Source organism: Melospiza georgiana, chromosome 8 (assembly GCF_028018845.1).
Source record: "Melospiza georgiana isolate bMelGeo1 chromosome 8, bMelGeo1.pri, whole genome shotgun sequence".
Classification (NCBI taxonomy): Eukaryota; Metazoa; Chordata; class Aves; order Passeriformes; family Passerellidae; genus Melospiza; species Melospiza georgiana.
In genome coordinates, this window is record NC_080437.1 from 33,178,353 (window position 1) to 33,197,301 (window position 18,949).

The following is an 18,949-nucleotide window of genomic DNA, read 5'->3' on the forward strand; positions in this document are numbered from 1 at the left end:
CTGATTTTCTCCTTCCCCAGGCATCCCACTGGACAGCCAACCCCATGGACCTGGGTTTCTGTATGAGCTGTGCTGGGGGGAGGCAGGGGTGATGTTTTGGGGTGCCTGGCAGGGAGGGTCTCTGTGGGGCTGTGGCAGAGCCTCCTTGGCAGGGCCTTGCCCTTCCCTGATGGATTCTGGCCATGGAATAAGATCGCTCTGCCCTTGCCTGGGCTCTGCTCTTTTCCTTCAGGGAACATGCCCTGTAGTGGCATACTGTATGGATTGTCTGGCACCTTTGAGAGCCCAGGATACCCCAACTCCTACCCCAACAACGCCTACTGCGTGTGGATCATCCGTCCGTGGGACACGGCCCGCAGGATCCAGCTCCAGTTTACAGATGTGGAGTGAGTCCAGCCAGGCTCTGGGGTGGCTTTGTCCCCACTGTGGGACCTTGGCAGCCTCTGCCCGAGCGCTGGGGCGAGGTGGCAATGGGGCTGCTGAGCCCTGCAGCTGTGCTCAGACAGATCCTCCTCTTGTAGTAGAGACAGGCCAGGGTATAACGTGCTCTGACCCCATGATTCAGAATGCTGAACAAATTGCTTTATTAAAACTATATTATATTATATTAATACTATATTATAACTAAAGAGATACTAAAGGTACTATACTAAAGAGATACTATATGAAAGAATACTAAAGAAAAACCTGTGTCTCTCTGAGACAGCCAGGACACAGCTTTGAGTGACTGGCTAATCACTCAAAACAACTTTCACCTGGGCTCATTTAACCAAATCACTCTTCATAAACAATCTCCATAACACGTTCCACAAGTGCAAAACCAGGAGCATTGAATAGAGACAAGAATTGTTTCCTCTTCTCCTCTGAGTTTCTCACTGCCTTTCCTTAGGAAAACTCCTTGGGGATTTTGTGCCTGCTGCTGTCGCTACAGAGCGCGACACAACGCAAAGCACCAAGACTCCATCAGAAGGGTGTATAAGAGAGATTTATAACAGCAACATGTTGCTTTTGTACTTTTTCAAGATATTTACATTTACTTAACAGACACATTCACTGCCTGTTGGTCATAAGAAAGAAACAAGCTCTCAATATGTGAACAAGGAGCCACATCATTCTGTGAGCCAGCTAGAGTCCATGTCTTTTAACTTTCTCCCTTTCATCATGTTGTTATGGTGACTCTTGGGATATCTAGCTGGTTAGAGTGACCCCAAGATATGTTAGAAAATCTCTTTTCCCAGCTTGGCAGTTAAAGAAGGAGTCAGAACTCCTAATTTCTTGGTCTCAAAGTTGTTTACTGTTCCTTGTCTGTAAAATTTTTTCTCCTGCCCAGCCAAGGTGGTCTCAGCAAGACAGTCCAAGGCACTCTGCCCGCCCCCAGGTGGTGTTATCTTTTTATACTAATAACTACATGTACACTATTTACAATTACTTTCCAATACCTATCACCTACATTAGACAGTGAGCTTCTACTCTAAACCAATCCAACAGTGACAACATCAGAGCAGAAGACGGGGGCCAAGAAGGAGAAGGAGAAAGGCTGGACACACCCAGATTCCTCCATCTTGTCCCCTGAACCCCATTCTAAAAACCCCAAAAATCTATTTTTCACCCTGTGATAAATTCACTATCATTCTACTTAAACTGTTGTGGCTTGTAGTTCTTTGTAGTTCTTCATATAAAGTTGGTAATAGTTTTTTCTAAGGGCTCAATCAAAGGCACAGGGGTCCTGGGCTCTGAGCCCCCTGGGCAGGGGCTCGAGTCCTCCAGGGCAGCCAGAGGAGTTTCCTGGGATCTAACAGGTGACAACCTTGGTGTCTTCCTCCAGAGAGAGACAGGGCTTTCCTGATCTTCAGCAGGCCTGCTCTTGCTCACAAGAACAGCACAAAATGCCTTTCCTACATGCTGCTCTCTGTGAGGAGAGCTGAGGCCACATCTCCTCCCTGCAGGCTGGAGGGCAGCAGCTGCTCCTACGATGCCATCGAGGTGTTTGATGGAGGCTCCCCCCAGAGCAGGCTCCTGGGCCGTGTTTGCAGGAACGACCACCGTGTCTTCAACTCCTCTGGGAACCAGCTCACCGTCCTGTTCCGCAGCGACGGCAGCGTCACCAAGAGGGGCTTCCAGGCCTACTACTCCTCATTTGTTGCCTTCAGTACCACCATGGGTAAGACTGGAGCTGTCCTCTACTCCTCACCAGGACAGGGGCTCAAGCACAATCACAAAGAGCTTCTGGTGCCTCTCAGCACCCTGTGGGCATCCAGACCCTCTTAGAGGGGACACTTAGAGGCATCCTGGCTCAAGGGTGGTTTTCAGGAGAGGATGGCCATGAAGCTGCTGCCAGACACTGTTTCTTTGCCTGGTGGGCCGCAATGGGACTCTCCACCTCCCCCAGAGCTGCCACTGAGCTATCATCAATTTTCCTGCCCTATGCTGTAGGCAGAGGAATTGATCAGCCTTGGGAAACTCATTGCTGCAGAGGCCAAAGGCTGCTTCTTGTTTTTCCAAAATAAAGGCAGCGGATGTGCTCAGCCACCGTGCAGAGAGCTCCTTTTGGCAGCTGAGGCTGGCTGCTGCTCTGTCTGCAGTGCCAGGCTCCCTCTAAATGGCAGCAGCACCATCTGCTTGACCATCCCCTCCTTCCAGTTTGGTGTCACCACAAACATGCTGAGGGTCCCAGACATGCTGAGGGTCCCAGAGATGCTGAGGGTCCACTCCATCCCACCCTACTGACCTTTAACAGGGGAGATCAAGACCCTGGGCTGGTGGGTGGAGAGGGAGGGCTTGGAGCCACACAGGGACCCCCCGTGTGTCCAGGCAGTGATTGTGGGTCTGGTGTTGCAGTGTCCCTTCAGGAGCCCTGCTGGGGAGGGCTGACCCCCAGAGGGCTGTTTCTCTTAGGCAAAATGCTGAGTGTATTTTATATTTCTTATCACCTGCTGCTCTCTCCCTATAGCTCCCAATACTTCTACTGCATCACCAACCCCAGGTAGGTTTGGAGGACTTGGGTAAGTTTATGAATTGGATATTTATCAACATTTTGCTTTTAAAACAAAATTATTTTATTTTTTTTCCTCCTCCCTTTGGTCATTAGCAATTGTAATAGGGGGTTCCTCTTTCAAGGTAGAGCTGATCTCCACAATTCCAGCCTCAAAACTATCCAGTGCTGTGGAAAATATTTGTGTCCTGCTACTGCAGGTACTGCAGATCAGCATTATAAAAGCTGTTCAGTGCAGTTACCATCTCCTAACCTGCTTTCAGATGTGTATGAACCTAATGGAGAGGCCACTGGAGCTGACAGAAGTCACAATTTCTGCATTTAGACATTAAATTCACACATACATACTCCAAACAAAATACTAAAGGTGCATAAATACCTTCTTCCTCTTGTATTCCTCTTGTATTTTCCTAGTCCCTGGCTAAAAGCAGGATCAGCCAGAACTGGCTTCCCAAGACCATAACCAGAGGGCTTTTGGCTATTTGCCACCTATGTGGGCAACCTGTGTCTGTGCTCAGTCACCCTTGCAGGAAAAAAGTGTCTCCTGATGTTCAGAGGAAATCCCCTGTGTTTCAGTTTGTGTCCATGGCCTCTTGAGGGGCACCACTGCAAAGAGCCTGGCTTCTGCAGAGGGTTGGCTCCCAGCAGGTTGTATCTCCTGGGAAAAATGCTGGGAGTGAATCCTGCTGATTCCTCCCTGCAGCACCGGGTGCCTCCAGCTCAACTTCCCCTCTGGCACCTTTGGGTCAGGAGGAGTTGATGGGTCTGATTTTCTCCTTCCCCAGGCATCCCACTGGACAGCCAAGCCCATGGACCTGGGTTTCTGTATGAGCTGTGCTGGGGGGAGGCAGGGGTGATGTTTTGGGGTGCCTGGCAGGGAGGGTCTCTGTGGGGCTGTGGCAGAGCCTCCTTGGCAGGGCCTTGCCCTTCCCTGATGGATTCTGGCCATGGAATAAGATCTCTCTGCCCATGCCTGGGCTCTGCTCTTTTCCTCAGGAAATGTCTCCTGTGGTGGCTTACTGCAGGGATTGTCTGGCACCTTTGAGAGCCCGGGATACCCCAACTCCTACCCCAACAACGCCTACTGCGTGTGGATCATCCGTCCGTGGGACACGGCCCGCAGGATCCAGCTCCAGTTTACGGATGTGGAGTGAGTCCAGCCAGGCTCTGGGGTGGCTTTGTCCCCGCTGTGGGACCTTGGCAGCCTCAGCCCGAGCGCTGGGGCGAGGTGGCAATGGGGCTGCTGAGCCTTGCAGCTGTGCTCAGACAGATCCTCCTCTTGTAGTAGAGACAGGCCAGGGTATAACGTGCTCTGACCCCATGATTCAGAATGCTGAACAAATTGCTTCATTAAAACTATATTGCATTACATTCACACTATATTATAACTAAAGAGATACTAAATATATTGTACTAAAATATATGAAAGAATACTAAAGAAAAACCTGTGACTCTCTGAGACAGCCAGGACACAGCTTTGAGTGACTGGCTAATCACTCAAAACAACTTTCACCTGGGCACATTTAACCAAATCACTCTGCATAAACAATCTCCATAACATATTCCACACGTGCAAAACCAGGAGCAGCAAATAGAGACAAGAATTTCTCACTGCCTGAGTTTCTCACTGCCTTCCCCAGGAAAACTCCTTGGGGATTTTGTGCCTGCTGCTGTCGCTACAGGGCACGACAGGACACAAAGCATCAAGACTCCATCAGAAGGGTGTATAAGAGAGATTAACTGCAGCAACATGTTGCTTTTATAGTTTTTCAAAGTATTTACACTCACTTAATAGGCACATTCACTGCCTGTTGGTCATAAGAAAGAAACAAACTCTCAATATGTGAACAAGGAGCCACGTCATTCTGTGTGCCAGCTAGAGTCCATATCTTTTAACTTTCTCCCTTTCATCACGTTGTTATGGTGACTCTTGGGATATCTAGCTGTTTAGAGTGAACCCAAGATGTGTTAGAAAGTCTCTTTTCCCAGCCTGGTGGTCAAAGAAGGAGTCAGAACTCTTCATTTCTTGGTCTCAAAGTTGTTTACTGTTCCTTGTCTACAAAATTTTGTCTCCTGACCAGACGAGGTCCTCTCAGCAAGACAGACAGAGAGGCACTCTGCCCGCCCCCAGGTGTTGTTATCTTTTTATACTAATTTAGACAGTGAGCTTCTACTCTAAACCAATCCAAAAGTGCCAACATCAGAGCAGAAGACGGGGGCCAAGAAGGAGAAGGAGAAAGGCTGGACACACCCAGATTCCTCCATCTTGTCCCCTGAATCCCAATTCTAAAAACCCCAAAAATCTATTTTTCACCCTGTGATAAATTCACTATCATTCTACTTAAACTTCTGTGGCTTGTAATTCTTCATATAAAGTTGGTAATAGTTTTTTCTAAGGGCTCAATCAAAGGCACAGGGGTCCTGGGCTCTGAGCCCCCTGGGCAGGGGCTCGAGTCCTCCAGGGCAGCCAGAGGAGTTTCCTGGGATCCAACAGGTGACAACCTTGGTGTCTTCCTCCAGAGAGAGACAGGGCTTTCCTGATCTTCAGCAGGCCTGCTCTTGCTCACAAGAACAGCACAAAATGCCTTTCCTACATGCTGCTCTCTGTGAGGAGAGCTGAGGCCACATCTCCTCCCTGCAGGCTGGAGGGCAGCAGCTGCTCCTACGATGCCATCGAGGTGTTTGATGGAGGCTCCCCCCAGAGCAGGCTCCTGGGCCATGTTTGCAGGAACGACCACCGTGTCTTCAACTCCTCTGGGAACCAGCTCACCGTCCTGTTCCGCAGCGACAGCAGCGTCTCCAAGAGGGGCTTCCAGGCCTACTACTCCTCATTTGTTGCCTTCAGTACCACCATGGGTAAGACTGGAGCCGTCCTTTACTCCTCGCCAGGGCAGGGGCTCAAGCTCAATCACAAAGAGCTTCTGGTGCCTCTCAGCACCCTGTGGGCATCCAGACCCTCTTAGAGGGGACACTTAGAGGCATCCTGGCTCAAGGGTGGTTTTCAGGAGAGGATGGCCATGAAGCTGCTGCCAGACACTCTTCCTGGTGGGCCGCAATGGGACTCTCCACCTCCCCCCAGAGCTGCCACTGAGCTATCATCAATTTTCCTGCTCTATGCTGTAGGCAGAGGAATTGATCAGCCTTGGGAAACTCATTGCTGCAGAGGCCAAAGGCTGCTTCTTGTTTTTCCAAAATAAAGGCAGCGGATGTGCTCAGCCACAGTGCAGAGAGCTCCTTTTGGCAGCTGAGGCTGGCTGCTGCTCTGTCTGCAGTGCCAGGCTCCCTCTGAATGGCAGCAGCACCATCTGCTTGACCATCCCCTCCTTCCAGTTTGGTGTCACCACAAAAATGCTGAGGGTCCCAGACATGCTGAGGGTCCTAGAGATGCTGAGGGTCCACTCCATCCCACCCTACTGACATTTAACAGAGGAGATCAAGACCCTGGGCTGGTGGGTGGAGAGGGAGGGTTTGGAGCCACACAGGGACCCCCCGTGTGTCCAGGCAGTGATTGTGGGTCTGGTGTTGCAGTGTCCCTTCAGGAGCCCTGCTGGGGAGGGCTGACCCCCAGAGGGCTGTTTCTCTTAGGCAAAATGCTGAGTGTATTTTGTATTTCTTATCACCTGCTGCTCTCTCCCTATAGCTCCCAATACTTCTACTGCATCACCAACCCCAGGTAGGTTTGGAGGACTTGGGTAAGTTTATGAATTGGATATTTATCAACATTTTGCTTTTAAAACAAAATTATTTTATTTTTTTTCCTCCTCCCTTTGGTCATTAGCAATTGTAATAGGGGGTTCCTCTTTCAAGGTAGAGCTGATCTCCACAATTCCAGCCTCAAAACTATCCAGTGCTGTGGAAAATATTTGTGTCCTGCTACTGCAGGTACTGCAGATCAGCATTATAAAAGCTGTTCAGTGCAGTTACCATCTCCTAACCTGCTTTCAGATGTGTATGAACCTAATGGAGAGGCCACTGGAGCTGATAGAAGTCACAATTTCTGCATTTAGACATTAAATTCACACATACATACTCCAAACAAAATACTAAAGGTGCATAAATACCTTCTTCCTCTTGTATTCCTCTTGTATTTTCCTAGTCCCTGGCTAAAAGCAGGATCAGCCAGAACTGGCTTTCCAAGACCATAACCAGAGGGCTTTTGGCTATTTGCCACCTATGTGGGCAACCTGTGTCTGTGCTCAGTCACCCTTGCAGGAAAAAAGTGTCTCCTGATGTTCAGAGGAAATCCCCTGTGTTTCAGTTTGTGTCCATGGCCTCTTGAGGGGCACCACTGCAAAGAGCCTGGCTTCTGCAGAGGGTTGGCTCCCAGCAGGTTATATCTCCTGAGAAAAATGCTGGGAGTGAATCCTGCTGATTCCTCCCTGCAGCACCGGGTGCCTCCAGCTCAACTTCCCCTCTGGCACCTTTGGGTCAGGAGGAGTTGATGGGTCTGATTTTCTCCTTCCCCAGGCATCCCACTGGACAGCCAACCCCATGGACCTGGGTTTCTGTATGAGCTGTGCTGGGGGGAGGCAGGGGTGATGTTTTGGGGTGCCTGGCAGGGAGGGTCTCTGTGGGGCTGTGGCAGAGCCTCCTTGGCAGGGCCTTGCCCTTCCCTGATGGATTCTGGCCATGGAATAAGATCTCTCTGCCCATGCCTGGGCTCTGCTCTTTTCCTCAGGGAACGTCTCCTGTGGTGGCTTACTGCAGGGATTGTCTGGCACCCTCCAGAGCCCGGGATACCCCAACTCCTACCCCAACAACGCCTACTGCGTGTGGATCATCCGTCCGTGGGACACGGCCCGCAGGATCCAGCTCCAGTTTACGGATGTGGAGTGAGTCCAGCCAGGCTCTGGGGTGGCTTTGTCCCCACTGTGGGACCTTGGCAGCCTCAGCCCGAGCGCTGGGGCGAGGTGGCAATGGGGCTGCTGAGCCCTGCAGCTGTGCTCAGACAGATCCTCCTCTTGTAGTAGAGACAGGCCAGGGTATAACGTGCTCTGACCCCATGATTCAGAATGCTGAACAAATTGCTTCATTAAAACTATATTGCATTACATTCACACTATATTATAACTAAAGAGATACTAAATATATTGTACTAAAATATATGAAAGAATACTAAAGAAAAACCTGTGACTCTCTGAGACAGCCAGGACACAGCTTTGAGTGACTGGCTAATCACTCAAAACAACTTTCACCTGGGCACATTTAACCAAATCACTCTGCATAAACAATCTCCATAACATATTCCACACGTGCAAAACCAGGAGCAGCAAATAGAGACAAGAATTTCTCACTGCCTGAGTTTCTCACTGCCTTCCCCAGGAAAACTCCTTGGGGATTTTGTGCCTGCTGCTGTTGCTACAGGGCACGACAGGACACAAAGCACCAAGACTCCATCAGAAGGTTGTATAAGAGAGATTAACTGCAGCAACATGTTGCTTTTATAGTTTTTCAAAGTATTTACACTCACTTAATAGGCACATTCACTGCCTGTTGGTCATAAGAAAGAAACAAACTCTCCATAGGTGAACAAGGAGCCACATCATTCTGTGTGCCAGCTAGAGTCCATATCTTTTAACTTTCTCCCTTTCATCACGTTGTTATGGTGACTCTTGGGATATCTAGCTGTTTAGAGTGAACCCAAGATGTGTTAGAAAGTCTCTTTTCCCAGCCTGGTGGTCAAAGAAGGAGTCAGAACTCTTCATTTCTTGGTCTCAAAGTTGTTTACTGTTCCTTGTCTACAAAATTTTGTCTCCTGACCAGACGAGGTCCTCTCAGCAAGACAGACAGAGAGGCACTCTGCCCGCCCCCAGGTGTTGTTATCTTTTTATACTAATTTAGACAGTGAGCTTCTACTCTAAACCAATCCAAAAGTGCCAACATCAGAGCAGAAGACGGGGGCCAAGAAGGAGAAGGAGAAAGGCTGGACACACCCAGATTCCTCCATCTTGTCCCCTGAATCCCAATTCTAAAAACCCCAAAAATCTATTTTTCACCCTGTGATAAATTCACTATCATTCTACTTAAACTTCTGTGGCTTGTAATTCTTCATATAAAGTTGGTAATAGTTTTTTCTAAGGGCTCAATCAAAGGCACAGGGGTCCTGGGCTCTGAGCCCCCTGGGCAGGGGCTCGAGTCCTCCAGGGCAGCCAGAGGAGTTTCCTGGGATCCAACAGGTGACAACCTTGGTGTCTTCCTCCAGAGAGAGACAGGGCTTTCCTGATCTTCAGCAGGCCTTCCCTGGCTCACAAGAACAGCACAAAATGCCTTTCCTACATGCTGCTCTCTGTGAGGAGAGCTGAGGCCACATCTCCTCCCTGCAGGCTGGAGGGCAGCAGCTGCTCCTACGATGCCATCGAGGTGTTTGATGGAGGCTCCCCCCAGAGCAGGCTCCTGGGCCGTGTTTGCAGGAACGACCACCGTGTCTTCAACTCCTCTGGGAACCAGCTCACCGTCCTGTTCCGCAGCGACATCAGCATCACCAAGAGGGGCTTCCACGCCTACTACTCCTCATTTGTTGCCTTCAGTACCACCATGGGTAAGACTGGAGCTGTCCTCTACTCCTCGCCAGGGCAGGGGCTCAAGCTCAATCACAAAGAGCTTCTGGTGCCTCTCAGCACCCTGTGGGCATCCAGACCCTCTGGCCCCACCTAGAGGCATCCTGGCTCAAGGGTGGTTTTCAGGAGAGGATGGCCATGAAGCTGCTGCCAGACACTGTTTCTTTGCCTGGTGGGCCGCAATGGGACTCTCCACCTCCCCCAGTGCTGCCACTGAGCTATCATCAATTTTCCTGCTCTATGCTGTAGGCAGAGGAATTGATCAGCCCTGGCACTTTCGTTGCTGCAGAGGCCAAAGGCTGCTTCTTGTTTTTCCAAAATAAAGGCAGCGGATGTGCTCAGCCACTGTGCAGAGAGCTCCTTTTGGCAGCTGAGGCTGGCTGCTGCTCTGTCTGCAGTGCCAGGCTCCCTCTGAATGGCAGCAGCACCATCTGCTTGACCATCCCCTCCTTCCAGTTTGGTGTCACCACAAACATGCTGAGGGTCCCAGACATGCTGAGGGTCCCAGAGATGCTGAGGGTCCACTCCATCCCACCCTACTGACATTTAACAGAGGAGATCAAGACCCTGGGCTGGTGGGTGGAGAGGAAGGGTTTGGAGCCACACAGGGACCCCCCGTGTGTCCAGGCAGTGATTGTGGGTCTGGTGTTGCAGTGTCCCTTCAGGAGCCCTGCTGGGGAGGGCTGACCCCCAGAGGGCTGTTTCTCTTAGGCAAAATGCTGAGTGTATTTTGTATTTCTTATTACCTGCTGCTCTCTCCCTACAGCACCCAATACTTCTACTGCATCACCAACCCCAGGTAGGTTTGGAGGACTTGGGTAAGTTTATGAATTGGATATTTATCAAATTTTTGCTTTTAAAACAAAATTATTTTATTTTTTTTCCTCCTCCCTTTGGTCATTAGCAATTGTAATAGGGGGTTCCTCTTTCAAGGTAGAGCTGATCTCCACAATTCCAGCCTCAAAACTATCCAGTGCTGTGGAAAATATTTGTGTCCTGCTACTGCATGTACTGCAGATCAGCATTATAAAAGCTGTTCAGTGCAGTTACCATCTCCTAACCTGCTTTCAGATGTGTATGAACCTAATGGAGAGGCCACTGGAGCTGACAGAAGTCACAATTTCTGCATTTAGACATTAAATTCACACATACATACTCCAAACAAAATACTAAAGGTGCATAAATACCTTCTTCCTCTTGTATTCCTCTTGTATTTTCCTAGTCCCTGGCTAAAAGCAGGATCAGCCAGAACTGGCTTCCCAAGACCATAACCAGAGGGCTTTTGGCTATTTGCCACCTATGTGGGCAACCTGTGTCTGTGCTCAGTCACCCTTGCAGGAAAAAAGTGTCTCCTGATGTTCAGAGGAAATCCCCTGTGTTTCAGTTTGTGTCCATGGCCTCTTGAGGGGCACCACTGCAAAGAGCCTGGCTTCTGCAGAGGGTTGGCTCCCAGCAGGTTGTATCTCCTGGGAAAAATGCTGGGAGTGAATCCTGCTGATTCCTCCCTGCAGCACCGGGTGCCTCCAGCTCAACTTCCCCTCTGGCACCTTTGGGTCAGGAGGAGTTGATGGGTCTGATTTTCTCCTTCCCCAGGCATCCCACTGGACAGCCAAGCCCATGGACCTGGGTTTCTGTATGAGCTGTGCTGGGGGGAGGCAGGGGTGATGTTTTGGGGTGCCTGGCAGGGAGGGTCTCTGTGGGGCTGTGGCAGAGCCTCCTTGGCAGGGCCTTGCCCTTCCCTGATGGATTCTGGCCATGGAATAAGATCTCTCTGCCCTTGCCTGGGCTCTGCTCTTTTCCTCAGGGAACGTCTCCTGTGGTGGTTTACTGCAAGGATTGTCTGGCACCCTCCAGAGCCCGGGATACCCCAACTCCTACCCCAACAACGCCTACTGCGTGTGGATCATCCGTCCGTGGGACACGGCCCGCAGGATCCAGCTCCAGTTTACGGATGTGGAGTGAGTCCAGCCAGGCTCTGGGGTGGCTTTGTCCCAACTGTGGGACCTTGGCAGCCTCAGCCCGAGTGCTGGGGTGAGGTGGCAATGGGGCTGCTGGGCCCTGCAGCTGTGCTCAGACAGATCCTCCTCTTGTAGTAGAGACAGGCCAGGGTATAACGTGCTCTGACTCCATGATTCAGAATGCTGAACAAATTGCTTCATTAAAACTATATTGCATTACATTCACACTATATTATAACTAAAGAGATACTAAAGATACTATACTACTAAAGATACTATGCTAAAGAGATATTATACTAAAGAATACTAAAGAAAAACCCAGACAGACAGTCATGTCTGAGACAGCCAGGACACAGCTTTGAGTGATTGGCTAATCACTCAAAACAACTTTCACCCATGTCCAATTAACCAAATCACTTTGGGTAAACAATCTCCATAACACGTTCCACATGTGCAAAAACAGGAGCAGTGACTAGATATAAGAATTGTTTTCTCCTTTGAGGTTCTCACTGCCTTCTCCAGGAAAACTCCTTGGGGATTTTGTGCCTGCTGCTGTCGCTACAGAGCACGACACGACGCAAAGCACCAAGACTCCATCAGAAGGGTGTCTAAGAGAGATTTATTACAGCAACAGGTTGCTTTTGTAGTTTTTCAAGATATTTACGTTTACTTAACAGACACATTCACTGCCCGTTGGTCATAAGAAAGAAACAAAATTCTCAATATGTGAACAAGGAGCCACATCATTCTGTGTGCCAGCTAGAGTCCATGTCTTTTAACTTTCTCCCTTTCATCACGTTGTCATGGTGACTCTCGGGGTCTCTAGCTGGTCACAGTGACCCCAAGATGTGTCAGAAAGTCCCTTTTCCCAGCTTGGCAGTTGAAGAAAGAGTCAGAACTCTTCATTTCTTGGTCTCAAAGTTGTTTACTGTTCCTTGTCTATAAAATTTTTTCTCCTGTCCAGACGAGGTTCTCTCAGCAAGACAGACAGAGAGGCACTCTGCCCGGCCGCAGGTGTTGTTATCTTTTTATACTAATAACTACATGTACACTATTTACAATTACTTTCCAATACCTATTACCTACATTAGACAGTGAGCTTCTACTCTAAACCAATCCAAAAGTGCCAACATCAGAGCAGAAGACGGAGACCAAGAAGGAGAAGGAGAAAGGCTGGACACACCCAGATTCCTCCATCTTGTCCCCTGAATCCCATTCTAAAACCCCCAAAAATCTATTTTTCACCCTGTGAAAAATTTACTATCATTGTGCTTAAACTGTTGTGGCTTGTAATTCTTCATATAAAGTTGGTAATAGTTTTTTCTAAGGGCTCAATCAAAGGCACAGGGGTCCTGGGCTCTGAGCCCCCTGGGCAGGGGCTCGAGTCCTCCAGGGCAGCCAGAGGAGTTTCCTGGGATCCAACATGTGACAACCTTGGTGTCTTCCTCCAGAGAGAGACAGGGCTTTCCTGATCTTCAGCAGGCCTTCTCTGGCTCACAAGAACAGCACAAAATGCCTTTCCTACATGCTGCTCTCTGTGAGGAGAGCTGAGGCCACATCTCCTCCCTGCAGGCTGGAGGGCAGCAGCTGCTCCTACGATGCCATCGAGGTGTTTGATGGAGGCTCCCCCCAGAGCAGGCTCCTGGGCCGTGTTTGCAGGAACGACCACCGTGTCTTCAACTCCTCTGGGAACCAGCTCACCGTCCTGTTCCGCAGCGACATCAGCATCACCAAGAGGGGCTTCCAGGCCTACTACTCCTCATTTGTTGCCTTCAGTACCACCATGGGTAAGACTGGAGCCGTCCTTTACTCCTCGCCAGGGCAGGGGCTCAAGCACAATCACAAAGAGCTTCTGGTGGCTCTCAGCACCCTGTGGGCATCCAGACCCTCTTAGAGGGGACACTTAGAGGCATCCTGGCTCAAGGGTGGTTTTCAGGAGAGGATGGCCATGAAGCTGCTGTCAGACACTCTTCCTGGTGGGCCGCAATGGGACTCTCCACCTCCCCCCAGAGCTGCCACTGAGCTATCATCAATTTTCCTGCTCTATGCTGTAGGCAGAGGAATTGATCAGCCTTGGGAAACTCATTGCTGCAGAGGCCAAAGGCTGCTTCTTGTTTTTCCAAAATAAAGGCAGCGGATGTGCTCAGCCACAGTGCAGAGAGCTCCTTTTGGCAGCTGAGGCTGGCTGCTGCTCTGTCTGCAGTGCCAGGCTCCCTCTGAATGGCAGCAGCACCATCTGCTTGACCATCCCCTCCTTCCAGTTTGGTGTCACCACAAACATGCTGAGGGTCCCAGACATGCTGAGGGTCCCAGACATGCTGAGGGTCCACTCCATCCCACCCTACTGACATTTAACAGAGGAGATCAAGACCCTGGGCTGGTGGGTGGAGAGGGAGGGTTTGGAGCCACACAGGGACCCCCCGTGTGTCCAGGCAGTGATTGTGGGTCTGGTGTTGCAGTGTCCCTTCAGGAGCCCTGCTGGGGAGGGCTGACCCCCAGAGGGCTGTTTCTCTTAGGCAAAATGCTGAGTGTATTTTGTATTTCTTATCACCTGCTGCTCTCTCCCTACAGCTCCCAATACTTCTACTGCATCACCAACCCCAGGTAGGTTTGGAGGGCTTGGGTAAGTTTATGAATTGGATATTTATCAAATTTTTGCTTTTAAAACAAAATTATTTTATTTTTTTTTCCTCCTCCCTTTGGTCATTAGCAATTGTAATAGGGGGTTCCTCTTTCAAGGAAGAGCTGATCTCCACAATTCCAGCCTCAAAACTGTCCAGTGCTGTGGAAAATATTTGTGTCCTGCTAGTGCAGGCACTGCAGATCAGCATTATAAAATCTGTTCAGCATGTTTAGCATCTCCTAACCTGCTTTCAGATGTGTATGAACCCAATGGAGAGGCCACTGGAGCTGATTGAAGTCACTATCTCTACATTGAGATGTAAACGTCACACATATGTACTCGTAACGCAACCCTAAAAGTGCATACATATCTTTTTCTTCTTGTATTTTTCTCTGCAGAAGATTATTCTTGTGGTGGCTTGCTCTCCTCTTCATCTGGTACTTTACAGAGCCCATTTTACCCTAGAAATTATCCAAACAATGCTGACTGCGTGTGGGAAATAGAAGTAGAAAGCAACTTTCGTGTCACGCTTACATTTACAGATATTCAGTAAGTAGAAATTCATTATTTGGGAAGGTGAACATATGGGAGTGACAACTTGGACTTAAGCAAAAACTAAGCAAAAACCTACTTGATTTCAAGAATCTTTATCAAAGCTTTTAGTATATCTGGAGAGGGAAAATGTATTGATTTTTGCTTATTTAGTCAAAAAACATGGCTGGCATTTACTGAGACAGAAAGTGGAGGCTGTAGTTTCCGTTCCAAAGGTTTGACAGTCATATCAATCAAATGTATACTTCTGGTATAAAGAGCTAATGTGACTAAAAACCCAAACCAACAGGCAAACAAAACCAAAGAACATAAAAACGAAGCATCAAACTAAATAGTTTCATTGCTTGCCAGGATGGAAGGTGGCAGATGCCTCTCTGACTATGTGGAAATCTACGATGGGCCCCTGCACAGCTCTCCTCTCCTTGGGAAGATTTGTTCTGGTTATTACCCCACATACACATCGTCCTCCAACCTGCTGAGCGTCCGCTTCCACAGCAACTCCCGATACACGTACAGAGGCTTCCAGGCCAACTATCACTCCACTCGTGCTGATGACAGCACCAGTAAGTTCATCTTTAAAGCAGAAACATGCTTTTCAATTATTATCTAGTTCGCTGGTTGTTAATCTTGTTAGTGTTTTAAATTAGATTTTTAAAATTTAAGTTAGATCTGTAGTGGTTTTGTGGAGGTTCAAGTCCATGGTTTGGATTCTGAGCTCCTTCTGCCAAATCAGCTGCTTCTGCAAAAGGTGGTGTTTATTTGATCCACTGCTTACAACCTTTTTTGGTCACTTTACTGAGCTTGTAACATATTTTCTTTGCCATCCACTAGCCCTGCTGTGTTTGCCAGACTACATGCACGTGGTTGTGAGCAGATACTTCCTTCAGTCCCACGGCTACTCTGCTTGGAACCTGACCCTGAACGACCCCCTTTGCACACCCAACATCACATCAAATTCTGTGTCATTCGACATTCCGTACACTCGCTGTGGCACTGTCAGAGAGGTAGGACTGAACGTTTCAACAAAGTGGGCAAAAACGGGAGGATATAAAAATTCAAACAGGAGAATTTGCTTTGGAAACCAGCCCAAATTGAAAGCTACCTGAGACCTGCAGGGACTGGAAGTGTCCTGGTGATTGTGGGTTGTCTCCCTCTCTCCTGAAGGATATTTGCACTTGCATTTCCTGCCTCTGCTAACAGAGCATTCCCTTACAGCCCGTCATTCATCTCCAAAGGAATAAGCTGTGGAAGGATACAAATACTTGGCATTTTCAAGGTCCCAGGCTGAGTGTGATAGCTATAAAAGTTTCAAAGCTTTCACTAAATGTGACTAATAATGTCATAGCCAGATTTCAGCTAAATATTGTGCCAGACCTGAACCTTCACATACTTAATGTTGTACAGGTAGTATTTAATTCTGTTATGTCTGCATTTATTGTGAGTAGTTTTCTAGATCAAAATTGTGGGCACTGAATATCACATGAAGATTCTTATCTTGAGAACAGAAATTACTAGATTCAGACTTTTCCACATCAGACTTTCTGGGAAATAATGTTTTTACAGTGCACATTGCTGTAAGGATACAGCAAAGTTCAGAATGTATAGTAGGGTACCTGAATATATGAGTTAATTTTATATTTTATGTGCCAAACAGGGGAACAATGACACAATCAGCTATTCCAACACTATTAGAGGGTCCTCTTCTGGTACGTTAATCACAAGAAATAGAAATCTTCTCTTGCATGTCAACTGCAAGATGCTCCAGAACACATGGGCAAAAACGATGTACGTCGCGGACGACAACTTTGAAGTGAATGAAACTCAGTATGAGAGATACGATGTCAACCTCACATTTTATGACTCCTCGAGCTTCTCAAGGCCAGTGTATGACTCACCCTACCGTGTTGCCATCAACCAGAATTTGTTCCTACAAGCTTCCCTGCACAGCTCTGACCCATCCCTGGAGTTATTTCTGGACACTTGTGTGGCATCTCCCACTCGCCACAATTTTACAACAAAGTCCTATGCTATAATCGAGAATGGGTGAGTTCTTATGAATTACAATTTCAGATAAAACTGCCTTCAAATTTCTGCATCTCCTATTAATTTTTATTTTTTAATTTAATGGAATAGTGTGAATATAGCATACGATAATGGCAGCTTTTAATTAATTAATGGACAAGAGCATTCAGGGTTTACTGGGAAAAGGGAGATGCATTGACCCAAAATATAACAAACACACCACAGCTTAAAATAAAAAAGTAGACCAAATGGCTATGGGAAGCTCACGATGGATATTATAATTATTATATCTTTGTAATTATAATAGTTTATTTTTATTTTTTACTTTATTACTAATTATCAACTTACATTATTAAATTATAAATTATTAAATTTTATTATATATTAATTATTAATTATTATAAATATTAATTTTTATAAGGTAATAGTGAAATGCCTCAGGTAAGGTTAATTTACCTTCACAGAATCATACAAACACCAGGTATCAGACACACGACAGGCTGAGGAAAGGCAATGTGCTTGAATTATGCCAAAAAAAGGCATTTTGGTTTTCCAGCTTGCAGCTTTCTGAACTGTTCTCACAATGCTTAAAAATCACTTCTCATGTGTGTTTTATTGCATGTAAATGACTGACTGCAGTGTATATTCATGAGAGGGGGTTTTTTTTGTTTCTTTTTAGGTGTGCCAAAGATCCCACCTATGCTACGTATTACTCACCCTTCAGACACACCCTCAGGTTTAAATTCAACGCCTTCCAGTTCATTCAGAGCAACCCAGAGGTTTACCTGCAGTGTGAGCTGGTGGTCTGCAGGGCCTATGATTATTCCTCCAGATGCTACCAAGGCTGTCTTCGAAGGTCCAAGAGAGAGGCCAGCTCTGACAAAGAAAGTGTGATTGTTGTTGCTGGCCCAATACAGCTTTGGAAACCTGAGATAATGGATGAACTTGGGTCTGAGTAAAACTGTGTCCTTTGACAGATAGCATCTTTAAATGCCAATTGAATTCTGTAAGAAACCATGCTGCAAGGTTGCCAAAAGCTCTAGAATAAATATTAGGAATGTGCTCTCTGACTCATGCCTGTTAATCCCACTTCACATCAGTCGTCCCCATATAACAGAAATGCTACCTCCGCAGTTCTGTGGGGAGTGAAATTTGTGATTTTTAACCTTTTGGTTTGTTGTTTGCTTTTGTAATGGAAAAACTGGAATGTCGAAATTGCAGTTTAGGCTCTATAAACAAGCTCTATTAATATACACCTGAGTCTGGATGTATTAGAGTGCAAGAAATCTGTTAATCTAGAACAGTATTTTCCAGCATTTTTTAAGGTTTGGGACATAACACAATGAGGGATAAAACATGACCAAGTCTTTTAATCTCTCCCAGACCTGAATTCATTCGTCATTCATGAAAACCTGAATTCGACTGCTGTTCCATCTGACGTTTCCTGAGCATTATTTAAATTTTGCTGTCAGCCCCTGGCAGTTCATAGAATCACAGAATATCCTGAGTTGGAAGGGATCCACAAGATCAATGAGTGCAGCTCCTGTCCCTGCACAGACACCCCAACAATCCCACCCTGGGCATCCCTGGAACTGTTGTCCAAAGGATCCTGGAGCTCTGGCGGCCTCGGGGCTGTGCCCATTCCCTAGGGAGCCTGGGCAGTGCCAGCACCTCTGGGGAAGAACTTTTCCCTGAAATCCAACTAAACTTCCCTGACACAACCTCAGGCCATGCCCCTGAGCCCTGTCACTAGCCACCAGAGTTGGTGCTGTCCTTCACGTCCCCTCACAAAGAAACTTCAGACCATGATGAGGGCTCCCCTCAGTCACTGCTCTCACTCTGGATGGGCTTCTCTTGAAGCAGAAAATGAAGAAAGTGATTCCATACCAGATTATGTAAACCTTGCTAAACACCTGGTCACATTGTCTGAGTAGTTGGGTGGTTTGAGAAATTTTATAGTTCTAAGTAACATAATTGATGATTCAAGATTAAAACCCAAGCTTGTCTGGCTTTCCTTGGTGGAGGCTCACTTCATGAAAAGAGGTGGGCATGACCTAACTCAACATTGAAGAAGCCAAAAGACCAGGGAAAGTTTAACAACCCACAGATAGGTTGCCACCTGTCCTGGTTTAGAGCGAATTTGGGAGAGAACCCCCAAAAGGGCTCCGGTAGGAAAGCAAATTCAATTGGCCCCTCCCCCTAACCGGTCCGGGAGAATATACCTCCTTGGAGAAAAGTGGAAAAA

The 18,949-nt window shown here is 47.7% G+C and overlaps 1 protein-coding gene across 1 annotated transcript in view; it reads left to right on the forward strand.

Annotated features, from left to right (window-relative positions):
- The window catches only part of LOC131086613 (deleted in malignant brain tumors 1 protein-like), a 38,239-nt gene extending 20,576 nt beyond the window's left edge, over positions 1-17,663 (forward strand). Inside the window, exons 14-30 of the mRNA XM_058029700.1 lie at positions 233-386; positions 1,947-2,161; positions 2,951-2,983; positions 3,989-4,142; positions 5,634-5,848; positions 6,633-6,665; positions 7,671-7,824; positions 9,316-9,530; positions 10,316-10,348; positions 11,354-11,507; positions 13,080-13,294; positions 14,079-14,111; positions 14,529-14,679; positions 15,034-15,245; positions 15,514-15,686; positions 16,337-16,725; positions 17,384-17,663. Of these exons, the coding sequence (XP_057885683.1) occupies positions 233-386; positions 1,947-2,161; positions 2,951-2,983; positions 3,989-4,142; positions 5,634-5,848; positions 6,633-6,665; positions 7,671-7,824; positions 9,316-9,530; positions 10,316-10,348; positions 11,354-11,507; positions 13,080-13,294; positions 14,079-14,111; positions 14,529-14,679; positions 15,034-15,245; positions 15,514-15,686; positions 16,337-16,725; positions 17,384-17,663 (2,813 nt within the window). The remainder of the gene's footprint in view (positions 1-232; positions 387-1,946; positions 2,162-2,950; positions 2,984-3,988; positions 4,143-5,633; positions 5,849-6,632; positions 6,666-7,670; positions 7,825-9,315; positions 9,531-10,315; positions 10,349-11,353; positions 11,508-13,079; positions 13,295-14,078; positions 14,112-14,528; positions 14,680-15,033; positions 15,246-15,513; positions 15,687-16,336; positions 16,726-17,383) is intronic.
- The last annotated feature ends 1,286 nt before the right edge of the window (positions 17,664-18,949 follow it).